This window comes from Hemitrygon akajei, chromosome 7, assembly GCF_048418815.1.
Source record: "Hemitrygon akajei chromosome 7, sHemAka1.3, whole genome shotgun sequence".
Lineage (NCBI taxonomy): Eukaryota > Metazoa > Chordata > Chondrichthyes > Myliobatiformes > Dasyatidae > Hemitrygon > Hemitrygon akajei.
Window position 1 is genome coordinate 122,193,024 of NC_133130.1, and position 23,433 is coordinate 122,216,456.

General features: G+C 46.5%; 1 protein-coding gene across 1 annotated transcript in view; it reads right to left on the minus strand.

Moving 5' to 3' along the window:
* Positions 1 to 23,433, minus strand: part of LOC140730881 (somatomedin-B and thrombospondin type-1 domain-containing protein) — a 261,974-nt gene that overhangs the window by 11,036 nt on the left and 227,505 nt on the right. The window contains exon 4 of the mRNA XM_073051869.1: positions 17,218 to 17,376. Within this exon, the coding sequence (XP_072907970.1) occupies positions 17,218 to 17,376 (159 nt within the window). The remainder of the gene's footprint in view (positions 1 to 17,217; positions 17,377 to 23,433) is intronic.

Genomic DNA, 23,433 nt, shown 5'->3' on the forward strand with positions numbered 1-23,433 from the left:
ATACACAATACAGGAGCAGGATACAGCCATTCGATCCATTCAAACACAATACAGGAGCAGGGTACAGCCATTCAATCCATTCAAACACAAGACAGGAGCAGGATACAGCCATTCGATCCACTGATACACAATACAGGAGCAGGATACAGCCATTCGATCCACTGATACACAATACAGGAACAGGATACAGCCATTCGATCCACCGATACACAATACAGGAACAGGATACAGCCATTCGATCCATTCAAACACAATATAGGAGCAGGATACAGCCATTCAATCCATTCAAACACAATACAGGAGCAGGATACAGCCATTCGATCCATTCAAACACAATATAGGAGCAGGATACAGCCATTCGATCCACTGATACACAATACAGGAGCAGGATACAGCCATTCGATCCATTCAAACACAATATAGGAGCAGGATACAGCCATTCGATCCACTGATACACAATACAGGAGCAGGATACAGCCATTCGATCCATTCAAACACAATACAGGAGCAGGATACAGCCATTCGATCCACTGATACACAATACAGGAACAGGATACAGCCATTCGATCCACTGATACACAATACAGGAACAGAATACAGCCATTCGATCCATTCAAACACAATATAGGAGCAGGATACAGCCATTCGATCCACTGATACACAATATAGGAACAGGATACAGCCATTCGATCCATTCAAACACAATACAGGAACAGGATACAGCCATTCGATCCATTCAAACACAATATAGGAGCAGGATACAGCCATTCGATCCACTGATACACAATACAGGAGCAGGATACAGCCATTCGATCCATACAAACACAATACAGGAGCAGGATACAGCCATTCGATCCACTGATACACAATACAGGAACAGGATACAGCCATTCGATCCACTGATACACAATACAGGAACAGAATACAGCCATTCGATCCATTCAAACACAATATAGGAGCAGGATACAGCCATTCGATCCACTGATACACAATACAGGAGCAGGATACAGCCATTCGATCCATTCAAACACAATACAGGAGCAGGATACAGCCATTCGATCCATTCAAACACAATATAGGAACAGGATACAGCCATTCGATCCACTGATACACAATACAGGAGCAGGATACAGCCATTCGATCCACTGATACACAATACAGGAACAGGATACAGCCATTCGATCCACTGATACACAATACAGGAACAGGATACAGCAATTTGATCCATTCAAACACAATATAGGAACAGGATACAGCCATTCGATCCATTCAAACACAATACAGGAGCAGGATACAGCCATTCGATCCACTGATACACAATACAGGAGCAGGATACAGCCATTCGATCCATTCAAACACAATATAGGAGCAGGATACAGCCATTCGATCCACTGATACACAATACAGGAACAGGATACAGCCATTCGATCCACTGATACACAATACAGGAACAGGATACAGCAATTTGATCCATTCAAACACAATATAGGAGCAGGATACAGCCATTCGATCCATCCAAACACAATACAGGAGCAGGATACAGCCATTCGATCCATTCAAACACAATACAGGAGCAGGATACAGCCCATCGATCCATTCAAACACAATACAGGAGCAGGATACAGTCATTCAATCCATTCAAACACAATACAGGAGCAGGATACAGCCATTCGATCCATTCAAACACAATATAGGAGCAGGATACAGCCATTCAATCCATTCATACACAATACAGGAGCAGGATACAGCCATTCGATCCATTCAAACACAATACAGGAGCAGGATACAGCCATTCAATCCATTCAAACACAAGACAGGAGCAGGATACAGCCATTCGATCCACTGATACACAATACAGGAACAGGATACAGCCATTCGATCCACTGATACACAATACAGGAACAGGATACAGCCATTCGATCCATTCAAACACAATATAGGAGCAGGATACAGCCATTCGATCCACTGATACACAATACAGGAGCAGGATACAGCCATTCGATCCATTCAAACACAATACAGGAGCAGGATACAGCCATTCGATCCACTGATACACAATACAGGAGCAGGATACAGCCATTCGATCCACTGATACACAATACAGGAACAGGATACAGCCATTCGATCCACTGATACACAATACAGGAACAGAATACAGCCATTCGATCCATTCAAACACAATATAGGAGCAGGATACAGCCATTCGATCCACTGATACACAATACAGGAGCAGGATACAGCCATTCGATCCATTCAAACACAATACAGGAGCAGGATACAGCCATTCGATCCATTCAAACACAATATAGGAACAGGATACAGCCATTCGATCCACTGATACACAATACAGGAGCAGGATACAGCCATTCGATCCACTGATACACAATACAGGAGCAGGATACAGCCATTCGATCCACTGATACACAATACAGGAGCAGGATACAGCCATTCGATCCATTCAAACACAATACAGGAGCAGGATACAGCCATTCGATCCATTCAAACACAATATAGGAACAGGATACAGCCATTCGATCCACTGATACACAATACAGGAGCAGGATACAGCCATTCGATCCACTGATACACAATACAGGAGCAGGATACAGCCATTCGATCCATTCAAACACAATACAGGAGCAGGATACAGCCATTCGATCCATTCAAACACAATATAGGAACAGGATACAGCCATTCGATCCACTGATACACAATACAGGAGCAGGATACAGCCATTCGATCCACTGATACACAATACAGGAACAGGATACAGCAATTTGATCCATTCAAACACAATATAGGAACAGGATACAGCCATTCGATCCATTCAAACACAATACAGGAGCAGGATACAGCCATTCGATCCACTGATACACAATACAGGAGCAGGATACAGCCATTTGATCCACTGATACACAATACAGGAACAGGATACAGCAATTTGATCCATTCAAACACAATATAGGAGCAGGATACAGCCATTCGATCCATTCAAACACAATATAGGAACAGGATACAGCAATTTGATCCATTCAAACACAATATAGGAGCAGGATACAGCAATTTGATCCATTCAAACACAATATAGGAACAGGATACAGCCATTCGATCCATTCAAACACAATATAGGAACAGGATACAGCAATTTGATCCATTCAAACACAATACAGGAGCAGGATACAGACATTCGATCCATTCAAACACAATACAGGAGCAGGATACAGCCATTCGATCCACTGATACACAATACAGGAGCAGGATACAGCCATTCGATCCACTGATACACAATACAGGAGCAGGATACAGCCATTCGATCCATTCAAACACAATACAGGAGCAGGATACAGCCATTCGATCCACTGATACACAATACAGGAGCAGGATACAGCCATTCGATCCACTGATACACAATACAGGAACAGGATACAGCCATTCGATCCACTGATACACAATACAGGAACAGAATACAGCCATTCGATCCATTCAAACACAATATAGGAGCAGGATACAGCCATTCGATCCACTGATACACAATACAGGAGCAGGATACAGCCATTCGATCCATTCAAACACAATACAGGAGCAGGATACAGCCATTCGATCCATTCAAACACAATATAGGAACAGGATACAGCCATTCGATCCACTGATACACAATACAGGAGCAGGATACAGCCATTCGATCCACTGATACACAATACAGGAGCAGGATACAGCCATTCGATCCATCCAAACACAATACAGGAGCAGGATACAGCCCATCGATCCATTCAAACACAATACAGGAGCAGGATACAGTCATTCAATCCATTCAAACACAATACAGGAGCAGGATACAGCCATTCGATCCATTCAAACACAATATAGGAGCAGGATACAGCCATTCAATCCATTCATACACAATACAGGAGCAGGATACAGCCATTCGATCCATTCAAACACAATACAGGAGCAGGATACAGCCATTCAATCCATTCAAACACAAGACAGGAGCAGGATACAGCCATTCGATCCACTGATACACAATACAGGAGCAGGATACAGCCATTCGATCCACTGATACACAATACAGGAACAGGATACAGCCATTCGATCCACCGATACACAATACAGGAGCAGGATACAGCCATTCGATCCATTCAAACACAATACAGGAGCAGGATACAGCCATTCGATCCACTGATACACAATACAGGAGCAGGATACAGCCATTCGATCCATTCAAACACAATACAGGAGCAGGATACAGCCATTCGATCCACTGATACACAATACAGGAGCAGGATACAGCCATTCGATCCACCGATACACAATCCAGGAACAGGATACAGCCATTCGATCCACTGATACACAATACAGGAACAGGATACAGCCATTCGATCCACTGATACACAATACAGGAACAGAATACAGCCATTCGATCCATTCAAACACAATATAGGAGCAGGATACAGCCATTCGATCCACTGATACACAATACAGGAGCAGGATACAGCCATTCGATCCATTCAAACACAATACAGGAGCAGGATACAGCCATTCGATCCATTCAAACACAATATAGGAACAGGATACAGCCATTCGATCCACTGATACACAATACAGGAGCAGGATACAGCCATTCGATCCACTGATACACAATACAGGAACAGGATACAGCAATTTGATCCACTGATACACAATACAGGAGCAGGATACAGCCATTCGATCCACTGATACACAATACAGGAACAGGATACAGCCATTCGATCCACTGATACACAATACAGGAACAGGATACAGCAATTTGATCCATTCAAACACAATATAGGAACAGGATACAGCCATTCGATCCATTCAAACACAATACAGGAGCAGGATACAGCCATTCGATCCACTGATACACAATATAGGAACAGGATACAGCCATTCGATCCATTCAAACACAATATAGGAACAGGATACAGCCATTCGATCCATTCAAACACAATATAGGAACAGGATACAGCCATTCGATCCATTCAAACACAATACAGGAGCAGGATACAGCCATTCGATCCATTCAAACACAATACAGGAGCAGGATACAGCCATTCGATCCACTAATACACAATATAGGAACAGGATACAGCCATTCAATCCACTGATACACAATACAGGAACAGGATACAGCCATTCGATCCACTGATACACAACATTGGAACAGGATACAGCCATTCGATCCACTGATACACAATACAGGAACAGGATACAGCCATTCGATCCACTGATACACAATATAGGAACAGGATACAGCCATTCGATCCACTGATACACAATATAGGAACAGGATACAGCCATTCGATCCTCTGATACACAATACAGGAACAGGATACAGCCATTCGATCCACTGATACACAAAACAGGAACAGGATACAGCCATTCGATCCACTGATACACAATATAGGAACAGGATACAGCCATTCGATCCATTCAAACACAATACAGGAACAGGATACAGCCATTCGATCCATTCAAACACAATATAGGAACAGGATACAGCCATGCGACCCATTGGTTCTCCTCACCATTCTACCTGGGCTGATTTTTTTTTCTCAATCCATGGAGTACATCTACACTGGCACACCTCAGGGGTGTGTGTTTAGCCCACTGCTCTACTCTCTCTATACACGTGACTGTGTGACTAGGCGTAGCTCAGATGCCATTTATACATTTACTGATGATACAGCATTGTGGGCAGAATCTCAGATGGTGTTGTGAACAGGAGTGAGATATACCAGCTAGTTGAGTGGTGTCCCCACAGCAACCTGGCACTCAGCGTCAGTAAGACCAAAGAGCTGATTGTGGACTTCAGGAAGGGTGAAATGAAGGAACACATACCAATCCTCATAGAGGGATCAGAAGTGGAGAGAGTGGGCAGTTTCAAGATCCCTGAGGACCTAACCTGGATGCAACATATTGATGTAGTTACAAATGAGGCAAGACAGCAACCATATTTCATTAGGAGTTTGAAGAAATTTGGTTCGTCGCCTGAAACACTCACAGATTTCTGCAGATGTACTGTGAGAGCATTCTACTTGGCTGCATCACTGTCTGATATGGGGGCCGGGTGCGGGGGGCTACGGCACAGGATCAAAATAAGTTGCAGAGAGTTGTAAACTCAGTCAGCTCCAACGTGGGCATGACCCTCTGTAGTATCCAGGTCATCTTCAAGGAGCAATGCCTCAAAAAGGCAACATCCATTATTAAAGATCTCCAGCACTCAGGGTATGCCCTTTTCTTATTGTTATCATCGGTTAGGAGGTACTCAGCAATTCAGGAACAGCTTCTTCCTCTCTGCAATCCAATTCCTAAATGGACATTGAACCCTTGAACACTACCTCACCTTTTTAATGTATAGCATTTCTGGTTTTTTGCATGATTTTTAATCTCTTCAATATATGTATACTGTAATTTATTTATTTATTTATTTATCATTTTTCTCTTCTATATTATGTATTGCAACTGCTGCTGCTAAGTTAACAAATTTCATGTTACATGCTGGTGATAATAAACCTGATTCCAATTCTGATTCAACAAATCAGGAACATTCAGGAACGATTGACATCTCGCTAGAGCAAGGGGTTTAGATGGGGTGGAGTTTGTTAGGTGTGTTCAGGAAAGTTTCTTGACACAATATGTAGATAAGCCTACAAGAGGAGAGGCTGTACTTGATTTGGTATCCGGAAATGAACTTGGTCAGGTGTCAGATCTCTCAGTGGGAGAGCATTTTGGAGATAGTGATCATAATTCTATCTCCTTTACAATAACATTGGAGAGAGATAGGAACAGACAAGTTAGAAAAGCATTTAATTGAAGTCAGGGAAATTATGAGGCTATCAGGCAGGCAATTGGAAGCTTAAATTGGGAACAGATATTCTCAGGGAAAAGTACGGAAGAAATTTGACAAATGTTCAGGGGATATTTGTGTGGAGTTCTGTATAGGTACGTTCCAATGAGACAGGGAAGTTATGGTAGGGTACAGGAACCGTGGTGTACAAAGGCTGTAATAAATCTAGTCAAGAAGGAAAGAAAAGCTTACAAAAGGTTCAGAGAGCTAGGTAATGTTAGAGATCTAGAAGACAATAGGGCGGGTACAATAGGGTCTTTTAAGAGACTTTTAGATAGGTACATGGAGCTTAGTAAAATAGAGGGCTGTAGGTAAGCCTAGTAATTTCTAAAGTAGGGACATGTTCGGCACAACTTCGTGGGCCGAAGGGCTTGTATTGTGCTGTAGGTTTTCTATGTTTCTATGAACAGCTTCTTCCCCTCTGCCATTCAATTTCTGAATGGACATAGAACCCATAAACACTACCTCACTACTTTTTTGTGTATTTTTGCACTACTTATTTAGTTCAACTATTTTATAGATATACTCACTGTAATTTATTTTTCCCCTATTTTTATGTATTACATTATACTGCTGCCACAAAGACAACAAATTTCACAACATATGCCGGTGATATTAAACCTGATTCTGATTCTGATGAAACACTGTCGTGGATAAACAGCATCCATCATCAGGGACTCCCACCACCCAGGATATGCTCTCTTCTCACTGCTGCCTTAGGTAGAAGGTACAGGAGCCTCAGGACTCGCACCACCAGGTTCAAAAACAGTTACTACTCATCAACCATTAGGCTCTTGAACAAAAGGGGATACCTACAATCACTTGCCCATCCATTGAGATGTTCCCACAACCAATGATCCCACTTTAAGGACTCTTTATCTCATTATCTCATGCTCTCATTATTTATTGCTATTTATTTATATTTGCAATTTGTCTTCTGCACTCTGGTTGATCTTTCACTGATCCTGTAATTGTTACTATTCTATAGATTTGTTGAGTTTGCCCACAAGAAGGTGAATCTCAGGGTTGTATATGGTGACATATATGTACTTTGATAATAAATTTTACTTGAACGTTTCCTAATTTTATTTATTTATTTAATTTTTTGAGCTACAGCGTGGAATAGGCCTTTCCAGCCCTTCAAGCCGTACCACCCAGCATTCCCTCAATTTCCCGTAACCCTTGACCCCTTCCCAATCAGGAACATAGAGATCTCAAACCCCTTACAACCAAGATGGTGGCCATCAAGGCAACTTATTGTAGACGTTCAGGTTTGGGTTAGGCTTCTCTGTGAAAACTGACCCTCTGCAGCTCCTGCAAGGGGGAAGGAAGGGAGGCAGGCACTGGCAAATTTAGAACATGTTCCATGCCATACAAAACAAAGACTCGACTGAGACTGCGGGGACCTGATGATTGAGAATTGGCATCAGGATAGGGAACAAGACATCCAGGGAGATTGTGACTGAAAGCAAATGGGGGAGGGATGGGTCAATCCAAAATAATTTGTGTCAAGGTTTCTGCTCCCAGTCTGTCTAGGCTAACTCAAGAAATGAAAATGAGCCACAATTTAAATGAAAATTAACCAAGATTTGTGAGCTAGAATTGGAGAGAGGTAATCGAGTGCCAACAATGAACTTTAACTATTTAACTGTTTGAAAGTGAAATAAGAACTATGAGGAATAGAGAGGGCAAATGCAAGCAAGCTTTTTCCACTGAGTTTGGGTGAGACTAGAACTGAGGTCATAGGTTAAGGGTGAAAGGTGAAATATCAAAGGGGACCACAAGGGGGAGCTTCTTCACTCAGGGGGTGGTGAGTGTGTAGAACGAGCTTGGAGTGAAAATGGTAGATGCAGGTTCTATTTCAATATTTAAGACTAGTTTGGTTAGGTGCCTGGATGGGAGGGGAATGGAGGGTTATGGCCTGGGTGCAGGTTGATGGGACTAAGCTGATTAATAGTTTGGAACATACTAGATGGGCTGAAGTGCATGTTTCTGTGCTATAGTGCTCTTTGATTCTATGACTGTAAGAAAGGACAGACCTTTTTTATTCCACTGAGGCCTGTTTCTAAAATCTTCTCAGAATCGAAGATGGCTGGTTTCATTGAACCATAAAATCGAACAGCACAGAAATTGGGCCCTTTTGGCTCAGCTTGTCCATGTTGACTGTGTTGCCTACCCACACTAATCCCATTTGTCTGCCTTATGTCTGATTTCCTTCCTACCTGTCTATACACCTTTTAAACAAAGTAGCTGTATCTGCCTACACCACCTCGTTCCAGATATTCACAACCCCTCCCAAGGAAAATGATTTGCTCCTTTGAATTTCTTCCCTGTGTTCTCTGGTTCTATACTCCACACCCTGGAGAAATTCAGTCTATCGATCCTGAGTAAACATCTGTAAGATCATCCCTCTGCCTGCTGTATTGTGGGTGCTGGTTGTCCGTTGCATCCGATGATGACAGAAAACCTGTGTGGGAGAGATTTTAGAGAGGAAACATTGTGCCTGAGTAGTTCCACTCTATCAACCTCAAAGTCCAGGTCCAGTGGTACAAACTGGGGTCCTTCTCAGTTACAGTGGATGACCATGACATCTTCTACGCCTTGTCATGCTCTTCGCTCTCCACAGAGTGAGTGCTCTTCTCAGCCGTTGGATCTCACTGTAGATCTCATCCACTGTCTGCCGGAGATGCATGTCCTGATCTGTCCGCGGTATGAGGATCACCAGCAACCCTTGCCTGGTTTAGCCCGACTGTTGAAGTCGTGTACCGGGTGTGTCTGCTGTCACATGCAAACAGCTACTTGGAGCCACAGGTGAGAGCCTCCTACACTACAATGAGAGTAAACCCAACAGTGCCATTTCATAGAAAGTGCAACAACATCTCTACTTTCTTAGAAGTTTGTGCAGATTTGGCATGTCACCTAAAACTTTGACAAACTTCTATAGGGCAACAATAGAGAGTATCCTGCCTGGATGTCAGAACCACAGATTCAGCAGCACAGCAGTTATGGCGACTGCACTTGTGAATATGCACGTGTCCGCTAATTATTATTTCATTGTGATGAAATGCACTCACCAAGAAGACCTCGGCAGGATTCCAGTGGACAGACGGTGCTGACCAAGCATTTTCCGAGCTAAAGCGACGTTTTACCACCATCCCACTGCTGCGACACCCAGTCCCATCTCAGCCATTCATTGTCGAGGTGGATGCATCTGATGTTCTCAGCGCTCGTCTGCGGATCGCCGCCTGCACCCTTGTGCCTTTCTTTCCCGTTGCTTGGCTCCGGCCGAGAGGAATTACGACGCTGGGAACCGGGGGCTTCTGGCTGTCAAAGAGGCCCTGGACGAATGGTGACACTGGCTGGAGGGGGCAGAGCATCCATTCTTGGTCTGGACAGATCACAATAACCTGTCCCATATTCAGGATGCTAAGAGGCTCAACTCTCGTCAAGCCCGAGGGGCTCTCTTCCTCACACGGTTCAATTTCATCCCGGCAGCAAGAATACAAAGGCCAACACTCTCTCCCGGCAGTTCGACGGATCCGAGGACAATGCCGATCTAGACCCCATCCTTCCTCGCTCATGTATCGCTGCTCCGGTGATCTGAGGCAGAGGTGACGGCCGCCCAACAATCAGATCCAGGCCCGGATAGGGTTCCTCCCAACCGGCTGTTTGTTCCTGCTACGGTGCATTCCGGAGTGTTGGTATGGGGTCACTCCTCCCGTCTGGCTGGACATCCGGGAATTCAACCGACTCAGGAGTTTATAAAGAGACAATTTTGGTGGCCATCTGTGTCCCAAGATGTCCACAATGTAGCTGCCTGTCCCACCTGTGCTCGGAACAAGACAACGTCCTGTGGGTCTGCTATGTCCACTGCCTGTGGCCCACTGTCCCTGGTCCCTCATCTCAGTAGATTTCATCACTGGTCTGCCCCCGTCTAATGGAAACACCACCATTTTGGTCATTGTGGATCGATTTTCCAAGGCTGCCCACTTCATTGCCCTCCCCAAGCTCCATACTCATGGTTCAACCTGTGGCTTTCCCTTGGCTTTCCATGGCTTTCCTCAAGACATAGTGTCTGATCGTGGACCACAGTTCACTTCCCACTTTTGGAAGGCTTTCTGCTTCTCAGCCTCTCGTCTGGCTTCCACCCCCAATCTAACGGCCAAACTGGGAGAGTGAACCAGGAGTTGGAGACAGGTTTGGGCAGAGATCACCCACAATAACCTCCAGTCATCCTTCACCGGTATGTCTCCCTTTTAATGCCAGAAGGGATTCCAGCCCCCTCTCTTTCCTGATCAGGAGATCGATGTAGGAGTTGCTGCTGCCGAACAGCTGATCCAGAGCTACAAGCACACCTGGAGATGAGCCAGGGCTTCTCTGCAGCCCGCCAGGAAACAGCATTCCCGGCAGGCTGATCGGCTCCGTCGACAGGTAAGGCCATTCAAGCCAGGGGAGGAGGTCTGGTTGGCATCAAGGGATCTTCCCTTGAGAGTCAAGAGCCACAAAGTGGCACCGCGCTACGAGGGACCGTTTGTAATGGCAAAGGCTGTCAACAAGATGTCGTATAGACTGAGTCTACCAGCATCACTAATGATCTACCCAGCATTCTATGTTTCCCAGCTCAAGCCGATTACTACCTCTTCCTTGGCCCCAGTCACCCCACCTCCCCCTCCTCCCCGCCTGGTAGATGGTTCCCTGGATCCCAGCAAAGGACATTTGGACAATTCGCTCACCCAGGACTTCCAGTGGACACAGGTCTGTGGCTCCTCAGGGGCTGTGCCTAGAGAGGATGGCCCTGTCACAATCATGGATTCAGCAGTGCAGCTGGATCATAACAATTGGGGGCTCATGCGATCTGAATCCATTTCTGAGTTTAAATGTTTGTTTAATTATTGATTGGTGTTCTGGAAAAGGGGAATAACCAATTTTTTTGTTTGGCTTGTGGGTCGTATTCAGCAACAATGAATATATAATTGAGACAGGTTTTTTATAACAAGTAAAACATTATTAAACACTGCTAAAAAAAACCAAAAGTAAACAAACGACTAACTTAACTGGAACTCGGCTGCTATACGGAAGGTCAACAGTTCTTAAAGCGAGAAGTGCGAACACAGTTCTTTAAAGTAGTATTGCAAAAGTCCAAAATGATTTACAGTCAGTTAAGAGAAATTTTCCTTGAAGTAATAAATTCTCTTTCCCAGCTGATCCCAGCTGAAGTATGCCTTGCCCGAAGGATTTACAATGAAGGAAAATAAAACGGCTTAAAGGCACTGACCTTTCCTTGGTGAAACTCTGCACCCAGCTCTTTCTGCTCTTTTAGCAGGAGCTATCTCGGATTGCAGCTTACTAACTCCTTGTACGAAGATTAAATAAGGTCGAATCTGTTTTACCACTGACATCAACTTTCCTTGATCCTTCAGCTTCCCGAACTTCGATAAATCCTCATTGGACTTTAACTGGCAGTGATTTTCAGAACTGCCGGCACCACGATTCTTACAGTAGAAATTAAAACTCCACTTTTAAAACTGCGTCATAAAATCAAATACGCAGCAGAACACTGCTGACTTAAGCCACGAAACTGACCTGCGTCACAGGGAGGGGTCCTCCTTTTTACCCTGTTGAAACAGGCCATCACATGACCTGTCACTGGTGGGAAAAGTACATCACTCCACCATCACAAGACCATTACATCATGCCCAGCAGAGCCTCAATTACATCATGGTCACATGACAATCACAAGATACCCACGGGTACGTAACAATATTTAGTTATTCCTTTCAGCTGATGTATTGGCTTCATTTTCCATTTGAGAGTTTTAGTTAATAGCACTTTTGGCCTAGCGTGTATTGTTTTCTTTTCCCTCTAACTGTTCGCATTAAGGTCTGTGAACTATCAACCTGCTTTGGTGTCTGTTGCTCCGCACCTGGGCCATATCTGAACATAGTGACACGTCACTATGCCCAATGGAAAAGCCTACGAAGAGTGGTGCACACAGCCCAGTCCATCAGAGGCGAAGCCCACCCCACCACTGAGCACATCTACAAGGAACACTGACACATGAAAGCAGGATCCCTCATTAAAACCCCAACCATACAGGCCACGCTCTCTTCTCACTGCAGCACTGGGAAGCAGGTACAGGATTTTCCTGAATCCCCTCCTCCTTCCCTTTCTCCTACGGTCCACTCTCCTCTCTTATCAGATTCCTTCCTCTCCAGCCCTTTGCCTTTCCCATCCACCTGGCTTCACCTATCAGCTTCTAGCCATCCTCCTTCCCCTCCCCCACCTTTTTATTCCGGCATCTTCCCCCTTCCTTTCCAGTCCTGATGAGGGGTTGCAGCCAAAAACATTGACTGTTTATTAATTTCCATAAATGCTGCCTGATCTGCTGAGTTCCTCCAGCATTAAGTGTGATCGCTGGTGACGTTGGCCTGGGAAAAGACACTAGTTGCTTGATCTGCTCTACCCTTCCAAAGGACAGGGAGAGCCTTGCAACAGCAAGACTTAGCAGGATTACGGAGACTGACTTTTGAGGATACGTTGAGCGATCTAAGGCTTTTTTCTCTGGAGCAAAGGAGGATGAGAGGTGACTTGATAGATAGAAGATGATAAGTGGCAGAGAAACCAGTAGAACGGATGGCCAGTAGAAATAGTGCAGAAAAGATTTCTGAGGATGTTGTCAGAACCCGAGGGCCTGCAAGATAGGGAGAGGTTTTCAGGCATGGTCTTTATTCCTTAGGAGTTTACCTCACCTGGTCCCTCAATGTCACCTCCCTGAACCAGAGGGCCCAGCAGCACCTCCGCTCCTGAACAATGCTCCCACCTCCTCCCATCTAAACCGCATTTTACAGGAGTACTACTGAGAGTGTCTGACAAGTTGCATCTCCATCCAGTCTGGGAGCAGATGAGCATCAGACCAGAAGTCTCTACAAGGGACTACGAGAACAGCTGAGAGGATCCCTACTATCCATCAGGGACATCTATCAGGAGTGCTGCAGGGTTCCTGATAAGGATCCCACCCATCCATCCAGCATCCTCTTTGACTTTCTGCCATCTTTGACTTCTCTAGTGCCTTTAACACCATCCAGCCCAGATCTTAAGGCACAAACTAACGGAGATGGGAGTAGACTCTCACATGGTGGATTGGATAGTGGACTACTTGACAGATAGACCTCAGTATGTGCGGTTGGGAGACTGTAGGTCTGACACGGTGGTCAGCAGCACAGGAGCGCCGCAGGGAACCGTACTCTCTCCGGTCCTGTTCACCCTGTACACATCAGACTTCCAATATAACTCGGAGTCCTGCCATGTGCAGAAGTTCGCTGATGACACGGCCATAGTGGGGTGTGTCAGGAATGGACAGGAGGAGGAGTATAGGAAACTGATACAGGACTTTGTGATATGGTGCAACTCAAATTACCTGCGTCTCAATATCACCAAGACCAAGGAGATGGTGGTGGACTTTAGGAGATCTAGGCCTCATATGGAGCCAGTGATCATTAATGGAGAATGTGTGGAGCAGGTTAAGACCTACAAGTATCTGGGAGTACAGTTAGACGAGAAGCTAGACTGGACTGCCAACACAGATGCCTTGTGCAGGAAGGCACAGAGTCGACTGTACTTCCTTAGAAGGTTGGCGTCATTCAATGTTTGTAGTAAGATGCTGAAGATGTTCTATAGGTCAGTTGTGGAGAGCGCCCTCTTCTTTGTGGTGGCGTGTTGGGGAGGCAGCATTAAGAAGAGGGACGCCTCACGTCTTAATAAGCTGGTAAGGAAGGCGGGCTCTGTCGTGGGCAAAGTACTGGAGAGTATAACATCGGTAGCAGAGCGAAGGGCGCTGAGTAGGCTACGGTCAGTTATGGAAAACCCTGAACATCCTCTACATAGCACCATCCAGAGACAGAGAAGCAGTTTCAGCGACAGGTTGCTATCGATGCAATGCTCCTCAGACAGGATGAAGAGGTCAATACTCCCCAATGCCATTAGGCTTTACAATTCAACCGCCAGGAGTAAGGTATGTTAAGTGCCAGGGTTGATTGTATTTAAGTAAACTACTTAAGAACTTTTTAAAAGCTATTATTAATGCTTTTGGAGAGAGTGATTTAGATGCATATCATATTTTTACTGAATTAAGTATTGTATGTAATTAGTTTTGCTACAACAAGTGTATGGGACATTGGAAAAAATGTTGAATTTCCCCATGGGGATGAATAAAGTATCTATCTATCTATCTATCAGACGGGAGACTCTGAAGTATAAAAACAATAACAGTCAGGATGGGAAACAGTTTCTCCCCTCAGGCCGTTAGGCTTCTGATCTCCCTGCAACATTGCATTCACAGTGTCACTGGTTAATCGGCTCTGTACCTGACAATATTTAATTCATGCACTTTACTTTGTTAATCTATGCATAATTCATTTGTAGATTTTATCCTGACTTTCCTAAGTTATTGGGAGTTAGATGTGTGTTATGTGCTTTACATTCAGGTTTGGAGAAACATTTTCTCATTACAGCATGTAGTTCAACGATGATAAACTTGACTTGGAGCATGGGGACCTTATAGAGGTTTACAAAACCATGAGGGACATGGAGGACAGAAACAATCTCTTCCTCAAGCAGCCCTCACAGCTGAGACCCCTCGTCAGGACTGAAAGGAAGGGGCAAAAGTTAGAGTAAGAAGAAAGGGGGCTGGTAAGATGTGAGACCAGGCGATGGAAAATTGAGTGGGTTGGGGAGGGGAGTGAGGATGAATTAAGAAGTTGGGAGGTGATATTCCTCTCACCCGGTCTCACCTATCATTTGTGAGCATGTACTCCCCTCACCTTCTCGATCTGTCTCTGACCCTTCCTACATGACCTACCCATTCCTTCACATGTATTCATACCTCACACCTACCCACTCCCTCACACCTACCCCACTCCCTCATATCTACCCAGTTCCACACACCTACCCATCCCTCATACCTACCCAGTTCCACACACCTACCCATCCCTCACACCTACCCACTCCCTCACACCTACCCCACTCCCTCATATCTACCCAGTTCCACACACCTACCCATCCCTCATACCTACCCACTAGGACAGGCTGCCTCTGGTCCTCCCGTCCTTGTCTTTGAATTCTCAAATCTGCAGATATCGGCCCTCCAACTGGGGACTTCACCTCAGCATCCTTTCCTTATTTTCTCTTAAAAGTCAACTCTGACAGCAGTATGAGAAACACAGCTACAAATAACCATGAAACAGGCCTTTCAGCCCACAAAGTTTAGTTTTTATGTTTATTTAGAGACACAGCATAGTAAGAGGCCCTTCTGTTGCCGGGCAGCTACTCCCATGTGATCAACTAACCCACATGTCTTTGCAATGTGGGAAGACCAGGAGGAAACCCATGTGGTCAAGGGGGATTGTACAAATTTTGTGCTAGCACTAATCTAATTAAACTAGTCATTAAACACTGAACTAATCTGATCTTCTCTGCCTGGACAATGTCCATAACTTTCATTCTCTGCACATTCGTGTTTCTGTCTAGGAGCCTTTTAAATGCCCTGATTGTATTTGCCTTCACTTCGTCCCTTCCAGCGCACTCCAGGCACGCATTGGTTAATTGGCAGACCTTTACTTTTTTGTAAAATATGTTATAGAGTCATAGAAAAGTACAGCACAAAAGCAAGCCCTTCGGCCCATCTAGTCAGTGCCAAACCATTTGAACTGCCTAGTCTCATTGACCTGAACCGGGACCATAGCCCTCCATAGCCCTACCATCCATGTACCTGTCCAAACTTCACTTGAACGTTGAATTCGAGTTCGCATGCACCACTTGTGCTAGCAGCTCATTCCACACACTCACAACCCTCCGAGTGAAGAAGTTTCCCTTAATGTTCCCCTTAAAACTTTCACTTTTGACCCATGACCTCTGTTTGTAGCCCCACCCAAATGCAGTGGAAAAAGCCAGCTTGCACTTGCCCTATCTCTACCCCTCATTGTGTGTGCCTCTATCAAATCTTCTACGTTCCAAGAGATAAAGTCCTAACCTATACAAACTTTCCATATGACTCAGGTCCTCCAGACCTGGCAACATCCTTGTAAATTTTCTCTGTACTCTTTCAACTTGGTTTACATCTTTCTTGTAGGTAGGTGAGCAAAACTGCACTCAATACTCCAAATTAGGCCTCACATGTTGTATGCCTTTATTTTCCAGTAAATGGCACATTACGATAGAATGAAAATGGCGGTGGTCGTTGAAGGTTCCTGCGCAACGTGAATGCTCTGAGGGAGAAAGTGTTCCCTTCCATCGGTCTCGCAGAACCAAAGCTCTTGTTAAGGAGGGGATCCCGGTTGTACAGTAGTGCTTACCTGGTTCCTTCCAGTCCATCGCCTTCACACCGATCCCTGCTTCCCATGGCTTCTTCCTGACACTCGGTGCAGACGTGTTTCTCCCTGAACAGCTGGTTGGTCCAGATGCCCAGGTGGCAGGAGGAACTCACCTCCTTCATTCGAAAATAAGCACAGTAACTGCCGATGGGAGAGAAAAGGAGTAAAATGTCTTTTAGTGTATGGTTTCTCACCTAGTGTCAGTAATCAGCCAGGAGCCAGGAAAGGGCAGAATAAATGGGAAGGCAGGCAAATATGTGTGTTTCACTGCCCAAAACCATCCAGCCTCTCAGTGCTAGACAATGAAGGAGATGGATCCTTCATCAGATCTGGAAAGAAGGTCCGATTCTTTCTTCTAAAGCAAATGAGGAGGAAGGTAGGCTGGTCCCCACAGGAGTTGGACAAATGCACTACCCCCACATGGCTTTACTCCACTCTGACAAACTTCTACAGATGTGTAGTGGAGAGTATATTGACTGGCTGCATCACAGCCTGGTATGGAAACACTAAGGCCTTTGAATGGAAAATCAACAAAAACTAGTGGGTACACCCCAGTCCATCATGGGTAAAGCACTCCCCACCATTGAAAATATCAGGACATCAGCATCCATCATCAGAGCCCCACCACCCAGGACATGCTCCCGCCTTGCTGCTGCCATCAGGAAGGAGGTACAGGAGCCTCAGGACTCCCACCACCCAGGACATGCTCCCGCCTCGCTGCTGCCATCAGGAAGAAGGTACAGGAGCCTCAGGACTCGCACCACCAGGTTCAGAAACAGTTATTCCCCCTCAACCATCAGGCTCCTGAACCAAAGGGGATAAATTCACTCACTTCACTTGCTCCATCATTGAAATGTTCCCACAACCAATGGACTCACTTTCAAGGACCCTTCATCTCATGTTCGGTTATAGATTTATTGAGTATGTCCACAGGAAAATGAATCTCAGGGTTGTAGTTGGTGACATATCTGTACTTTGATAATAAATTTACTCTGAAGCATCAGAACATGGAACATAGAACACCACAGCACAGCTTGGGCCTTCCGGCCGATCAATTAACCTACTCCAAGTTCAATCTAACCCTTCCCTCCTACATAACCCTCCATTTTTCTATCATACATGTGCCATCGAAGAGATTTTTAAATGTCCCTAATGCATCAGCCTCTGCCGCCACCCCTGACAGCACACTCCACACACCCACCCTCTCTGTGTAAAAACCTACCTCCATTTTCATACACAACAGTCTCGAGTTCGCAGAGAATGGTGCGAAAAACAAAAACAAATCCAGTGAGCAGCAGTTCTGTGGGTGAAAACATCTTGTTTAATGACTGGCTAGACTGATTCAAGCTGATGGGAAGTGACAGTAACTCACTGTTACAACAGTGGAGTGCAGAAGGTAATCTCTGAACGCACAACACGTCGAAACTTGGGCTACAGCAGCAGAAGACCACGGACACGCACGCAAGTGGCCACTTTGTTAGGTACAGGAATGCATTTCCTTCATTATTTTAAAAGCCTCGATATGGTCATTTAAGAGGTAGTTTGAACAGTGGGTAATTATGTAACTGTCCCTGCAATATACACCCAGCCTGATGTGTCCTGGAAGTCACATGAATCACCTCAACAGGTTCCCGTCTACACTATCAGCCAGTCGCCACCACCTAGTAGAAACAAGCTTGAACTGGGGAGGAATAGTCTCCTTTTCTTTGGAGTCCTGTAACACTCAGGACACCATCCAGGACTAAACAGGTCACTTGACTCTCACTCCACCACTCATTCTCACCTCTACCGAGGACTGCTGGCTATTGTCAAAATACACTGCACTTGGGGCAGCATGGTAGCATTGTGGTTGGCACAATGATTTGTGGTACCAATTCCCACTGCTGCCTGTAAGGAGTTTGTATGACTGCATGGGTTTCCTTCCACAAGATGTAACAGTTGGTAGATTAATTGGTCATTGTAAATTGTCCCATGATTAGGCTGGGATTAACATGGTGTGGTTTGAAGGGCCGGAAGGGCCTACTTGGTGCTGGAAATAAATAAATAGATAGATGGATAGATAAATAATAAATAAACAATAGATAGATAGATAGGTCGATCGATAATCAATCAATCCTCAAGACACTCTGACAGCATCTCTTCACCCTGTGAAGGCAAGTGCTTGGCAAACACCAGCATCCCGAGCTGCAGGACATCCTTACTTGGAAGAATTTAACTATTCCTTAATTGTCTAAACCCTGGCACTCACTGCCCAACAGCTCAAGGTCAGTTAAGAGAGGGTAATAAACCCTGGCCTTGCTGGTGATGCCCAGACTGTGCTAAAGTCAGTGTCCCACCACTAAACCTAAAGGAAGTCTCAGTCAAGGAGCAAACTTTCCTGTAGGTAGGTGCCCAAAACTGCAGCCAATACTCCAAATTACACCTCACTGATATACAACTTCAACATCTCACCTCAGTACTTTGATTTATGAAAGCCAAAGTGCCAAAAGCTTTCTTTACAACCCTATCTACCTCTGATACCACTTCCAATGAATTAGGTACCTGCATTCCCAGATCACCATGGCACTCCTCAACGCCCTCCCATTCACTGTGTAAGACCTACCCTGGTTCGTCTACCAAAGTAAAAAACCGTGCAACTGTCTGCATTCCATTCCATCTGCCATTTTTCAGCCCCTTTTCCACCTGACGCAGTTCCCTCTGCAAGCATGAAAGCCTTATCTCCCATGATGCATGGGGAACGACTCAACTTGGCAATTTACCTCAGGCTATTGCCCAAACCCATTAAGCTCCATTTAATTGTCTGCAAGGATATAATTTATTCTATTATTATCGGGAATCAGAATTCCTGACGACACTTTATTTCTGTTTCCCATTAGAGAATAACGAGTCAGATCCCTCTCCCCCAGAGTTTGAGGCAACTGGGAGCAGTTATTGATTCAGCACAGGCCTCTTTGCCCACTCAGTAGGTGACATTCCCAGGAGCAGATATCACAGCCCGGTGGCTCTGAGCTGACATTCCCAGGAGCAGATATCACAGCCCGGTGGCTCTGAGGGGACATTCCCAGGAGCAGATATCACAGCCCGGTGGCTCTGAGGGGACATTCCCAGGAGCAGATATCACAGCCCGGTGGCTCTGAGGGGACATTCCCAGGAGCAGATATCACAGCCCGGTGGCTCTGAGAGGACATTCCCAGGAGCAGATATCACAGCCCGGTGGCTCTGAGACGACATTCCCAGGAGCAGATATCACAGCCCGGTGGCTCTGAGGGGACATTCCCAGGAGCAGATATCACAGCCCGGTGGCTCTGAGCTGACATTCCCAGGAGCAGATATCACAGCCCGGTGGCTCTGAGACGACATTCCCAGGAGCAGATATCACAGCCCGGTGGCTCTGAGGCGACATTCCCAGGAGCAGATATCACAGCCCGGTGGCTCTGAGCTGACATTCCCAGGAGCAGATATCACAGCCCGGTGGCTCTGAGGCGACATTCCCAGGAACAGATATCACAGCCCGGTGGCTCTGAGCTGACATTCCCAGGAGCAGATATCACAGCCCGGTGGCTCTGAGATGACATTCCCAGGAGCAGATATCACAGCCCGGTGGCTCTGAGAGGACATTCCCAGGAGCAGATATCACAGCCCGGTGGCTCTGAGCTGACATTCCCAGGAGCAGATATCACAGCCCGGTGGCTCTGAGGGGACATTCCCAGGAGCAGATATCACAGCCCGGTGGCTCTGAGCAGACATTCCCAGGAGCAGATATCACAGCCCGGTGGCTCTGAGCTGAAATTCCCAGGAGCAGATATCACAGCCCGGTGGCTCTGAGACGACATTCCCAGGAGCAGATATCACAGCCCGGTGGCTCTGAGGGGACATTCCCAGGAGCAGATATCACAGCCCGGTGGCTCTGAGCTGACATTCCCAGGAGCAGATATCACAGCCCGGTGGCTCTGAGCTGACATTCCCAGGAGCAGATATCACAGCCCGGTGGCTCTGAGGGGACATTCCCAGGAGCAGATATCACAGCCCGGTGGCTCTGAGGGGACATTCCCAGGAGCAGATATCACAGCCCGGTGGCTCTGAGACGACATTCCCAGGAGCAGATATCACAGCCCGGTGGCTCTGAGGGGACATTCCCAGGAGCAGATATCACAGCCCGGTGGCTCTGAGCTGACATTCCCAGGAGCAGATATCACAGCCCGGTGGCTCTGAGTGGACATTCCCAGGAGCAGATATCACAGCCCGGTGGCTCTGAGCTGACATTCCCAGGAGCAGATATCACAGCACGGTGTCTCTGAGGGGACATTCCCAGGAGCAGATATCACAGCCCGGTGGCTCTGAGCTGACATTCCCAGGAGCAGATATCACAGCCTGGTGGCTCTGAGGGGACATTCCCAGGAGCAGATATCACAGCCCGGTGGCTCTGAGACGACATTCCCAGGAGCAGATATCACAGCCCTGTGGCTCTGAGACGACATTCCCAGGAGCAGATATCACAGCCCTGTGGCTCTGAGACGACATTCCCAGGAGCAGATATCACAGCCCGGTGGCTCTGAGGGGACATTCCCAGGAGCAGATATCACAGCCCGGTGGCTCTGAGCTGACATTCCCAGGAGCAGATATCACAGCCCGGTGGCTCTGAGACGACATTCCCAGGAGCAGATATCACAGCCCGTTGGCTCTGAGGCGACATTCCCAGGAGCAGATATCACAGCCCGGTGGCTCTGAGATGACATTCCCAGGAGCAGATATCACAGCCCGGTGGCTCTGAGATGACATTCCCAGGAGCAGATATCACAGCCCGGTGGCTCTGAGGGGACATTCCCAGGAGCAGATATCACAGCCCGGTGGCTCTGAGACGACATTCCCAGGAGCAGATATCACAGCCCGGTGGCTCTGAGGGGACATTCCCAGGAGCAGATATCACAGCCCGGTGGCTCTGAGGCGACATTCCCAGGAGCAGATATCACAGCCCGGTGGCTCTGAGATGACATTCCCAGGAGCAGATATCACAGCCCGGTGGCTCTGAGATGACATTCCCAGGAGCAGATATCACAGCCCGGTGGCTCTGAGCCGACATTCCCAGGAGCAGATATCACAGCCCGGTGGCTCTGAGACGACATTCCCAGGAGCAGATATCACAGCCCGGTGGCTCTGAGGGGACATTCCCAGGAGCAGATATCACAGCCCGGTGGCTCTGAGACGACATTCCCAGGAGCAGATATCACAGCCCGGTGGCTCTGAGGGGACATTCCCAGGAGCAGATATCACAGCCCGGTGGCTCTGAGGGGACATTCCCAGGAGCAGATATCACAGCCCGGTGGCTCTGAGGGGACATTCCCAGGAGCAGATATCACAGCCCGGTGGCTCTGAGACGACATTCCCAGGAGCAGATATCACAGCCCGGTGGCTCTGAGACGACATTCCCAGGAGCAGATATCACAGCCCAGTGGCTCTGAGACGACATTCCCAGGAGCAGATATCACAGCCCGTTGGCTCTGTGGCGACATTCCCAGGAGCAGATATCACAGCCCGGTTGCTCTGAGATGAAGAAGCTTTGGACCGGTGGAAGTGATATCTTTTGTTGACCACTTAATATTGCTGAATAGTGCTCAGATTATATCTGGGCATGCTTATGCTGGAATTACAGAGTCATAGAAAAGTACAGCACAGAAACAGGTGCTTTGGCCCATCTAGTCCAAGTCGAACCATTTAAACCGCCTACTCCCATCGACCTGTACCAGGACCATAGCCCTCTATACCCCTATCATCCATGCACCTATCCCAAACTTTCCTCAAATCAAACTCACATGCATCACTTGAGCTGGCAGTTCATTCCACACTCAGACCACCCTATGTGTGAAGAAGTTTCCCCTCATGGTCCCCTTAAACTTTTCATCTTTCACCTTTAACCCATGACCTCTGGTTGCAGTCCAACCCAACCTCAGTAGAGAAAGCCTGCTTGCATTTCCCCCATCTTATTGCTTCAGAGTGCATGTTTGCTAATTGCTGATAAAGGATCGAAGTAAAGTGTTCGACTCATTGGAATGGCCATTTCACTGGAGCTGAGGGCATGCCATGCAAGTATGATAACACCATTGCGGTGGTAGGCAAGCAACAAAATTCATTGGGCCACAGTGTGTACGACAGTTTATTGTCGCACACACTGTGGACCAATGAATTTTGTGCTCACGTGAA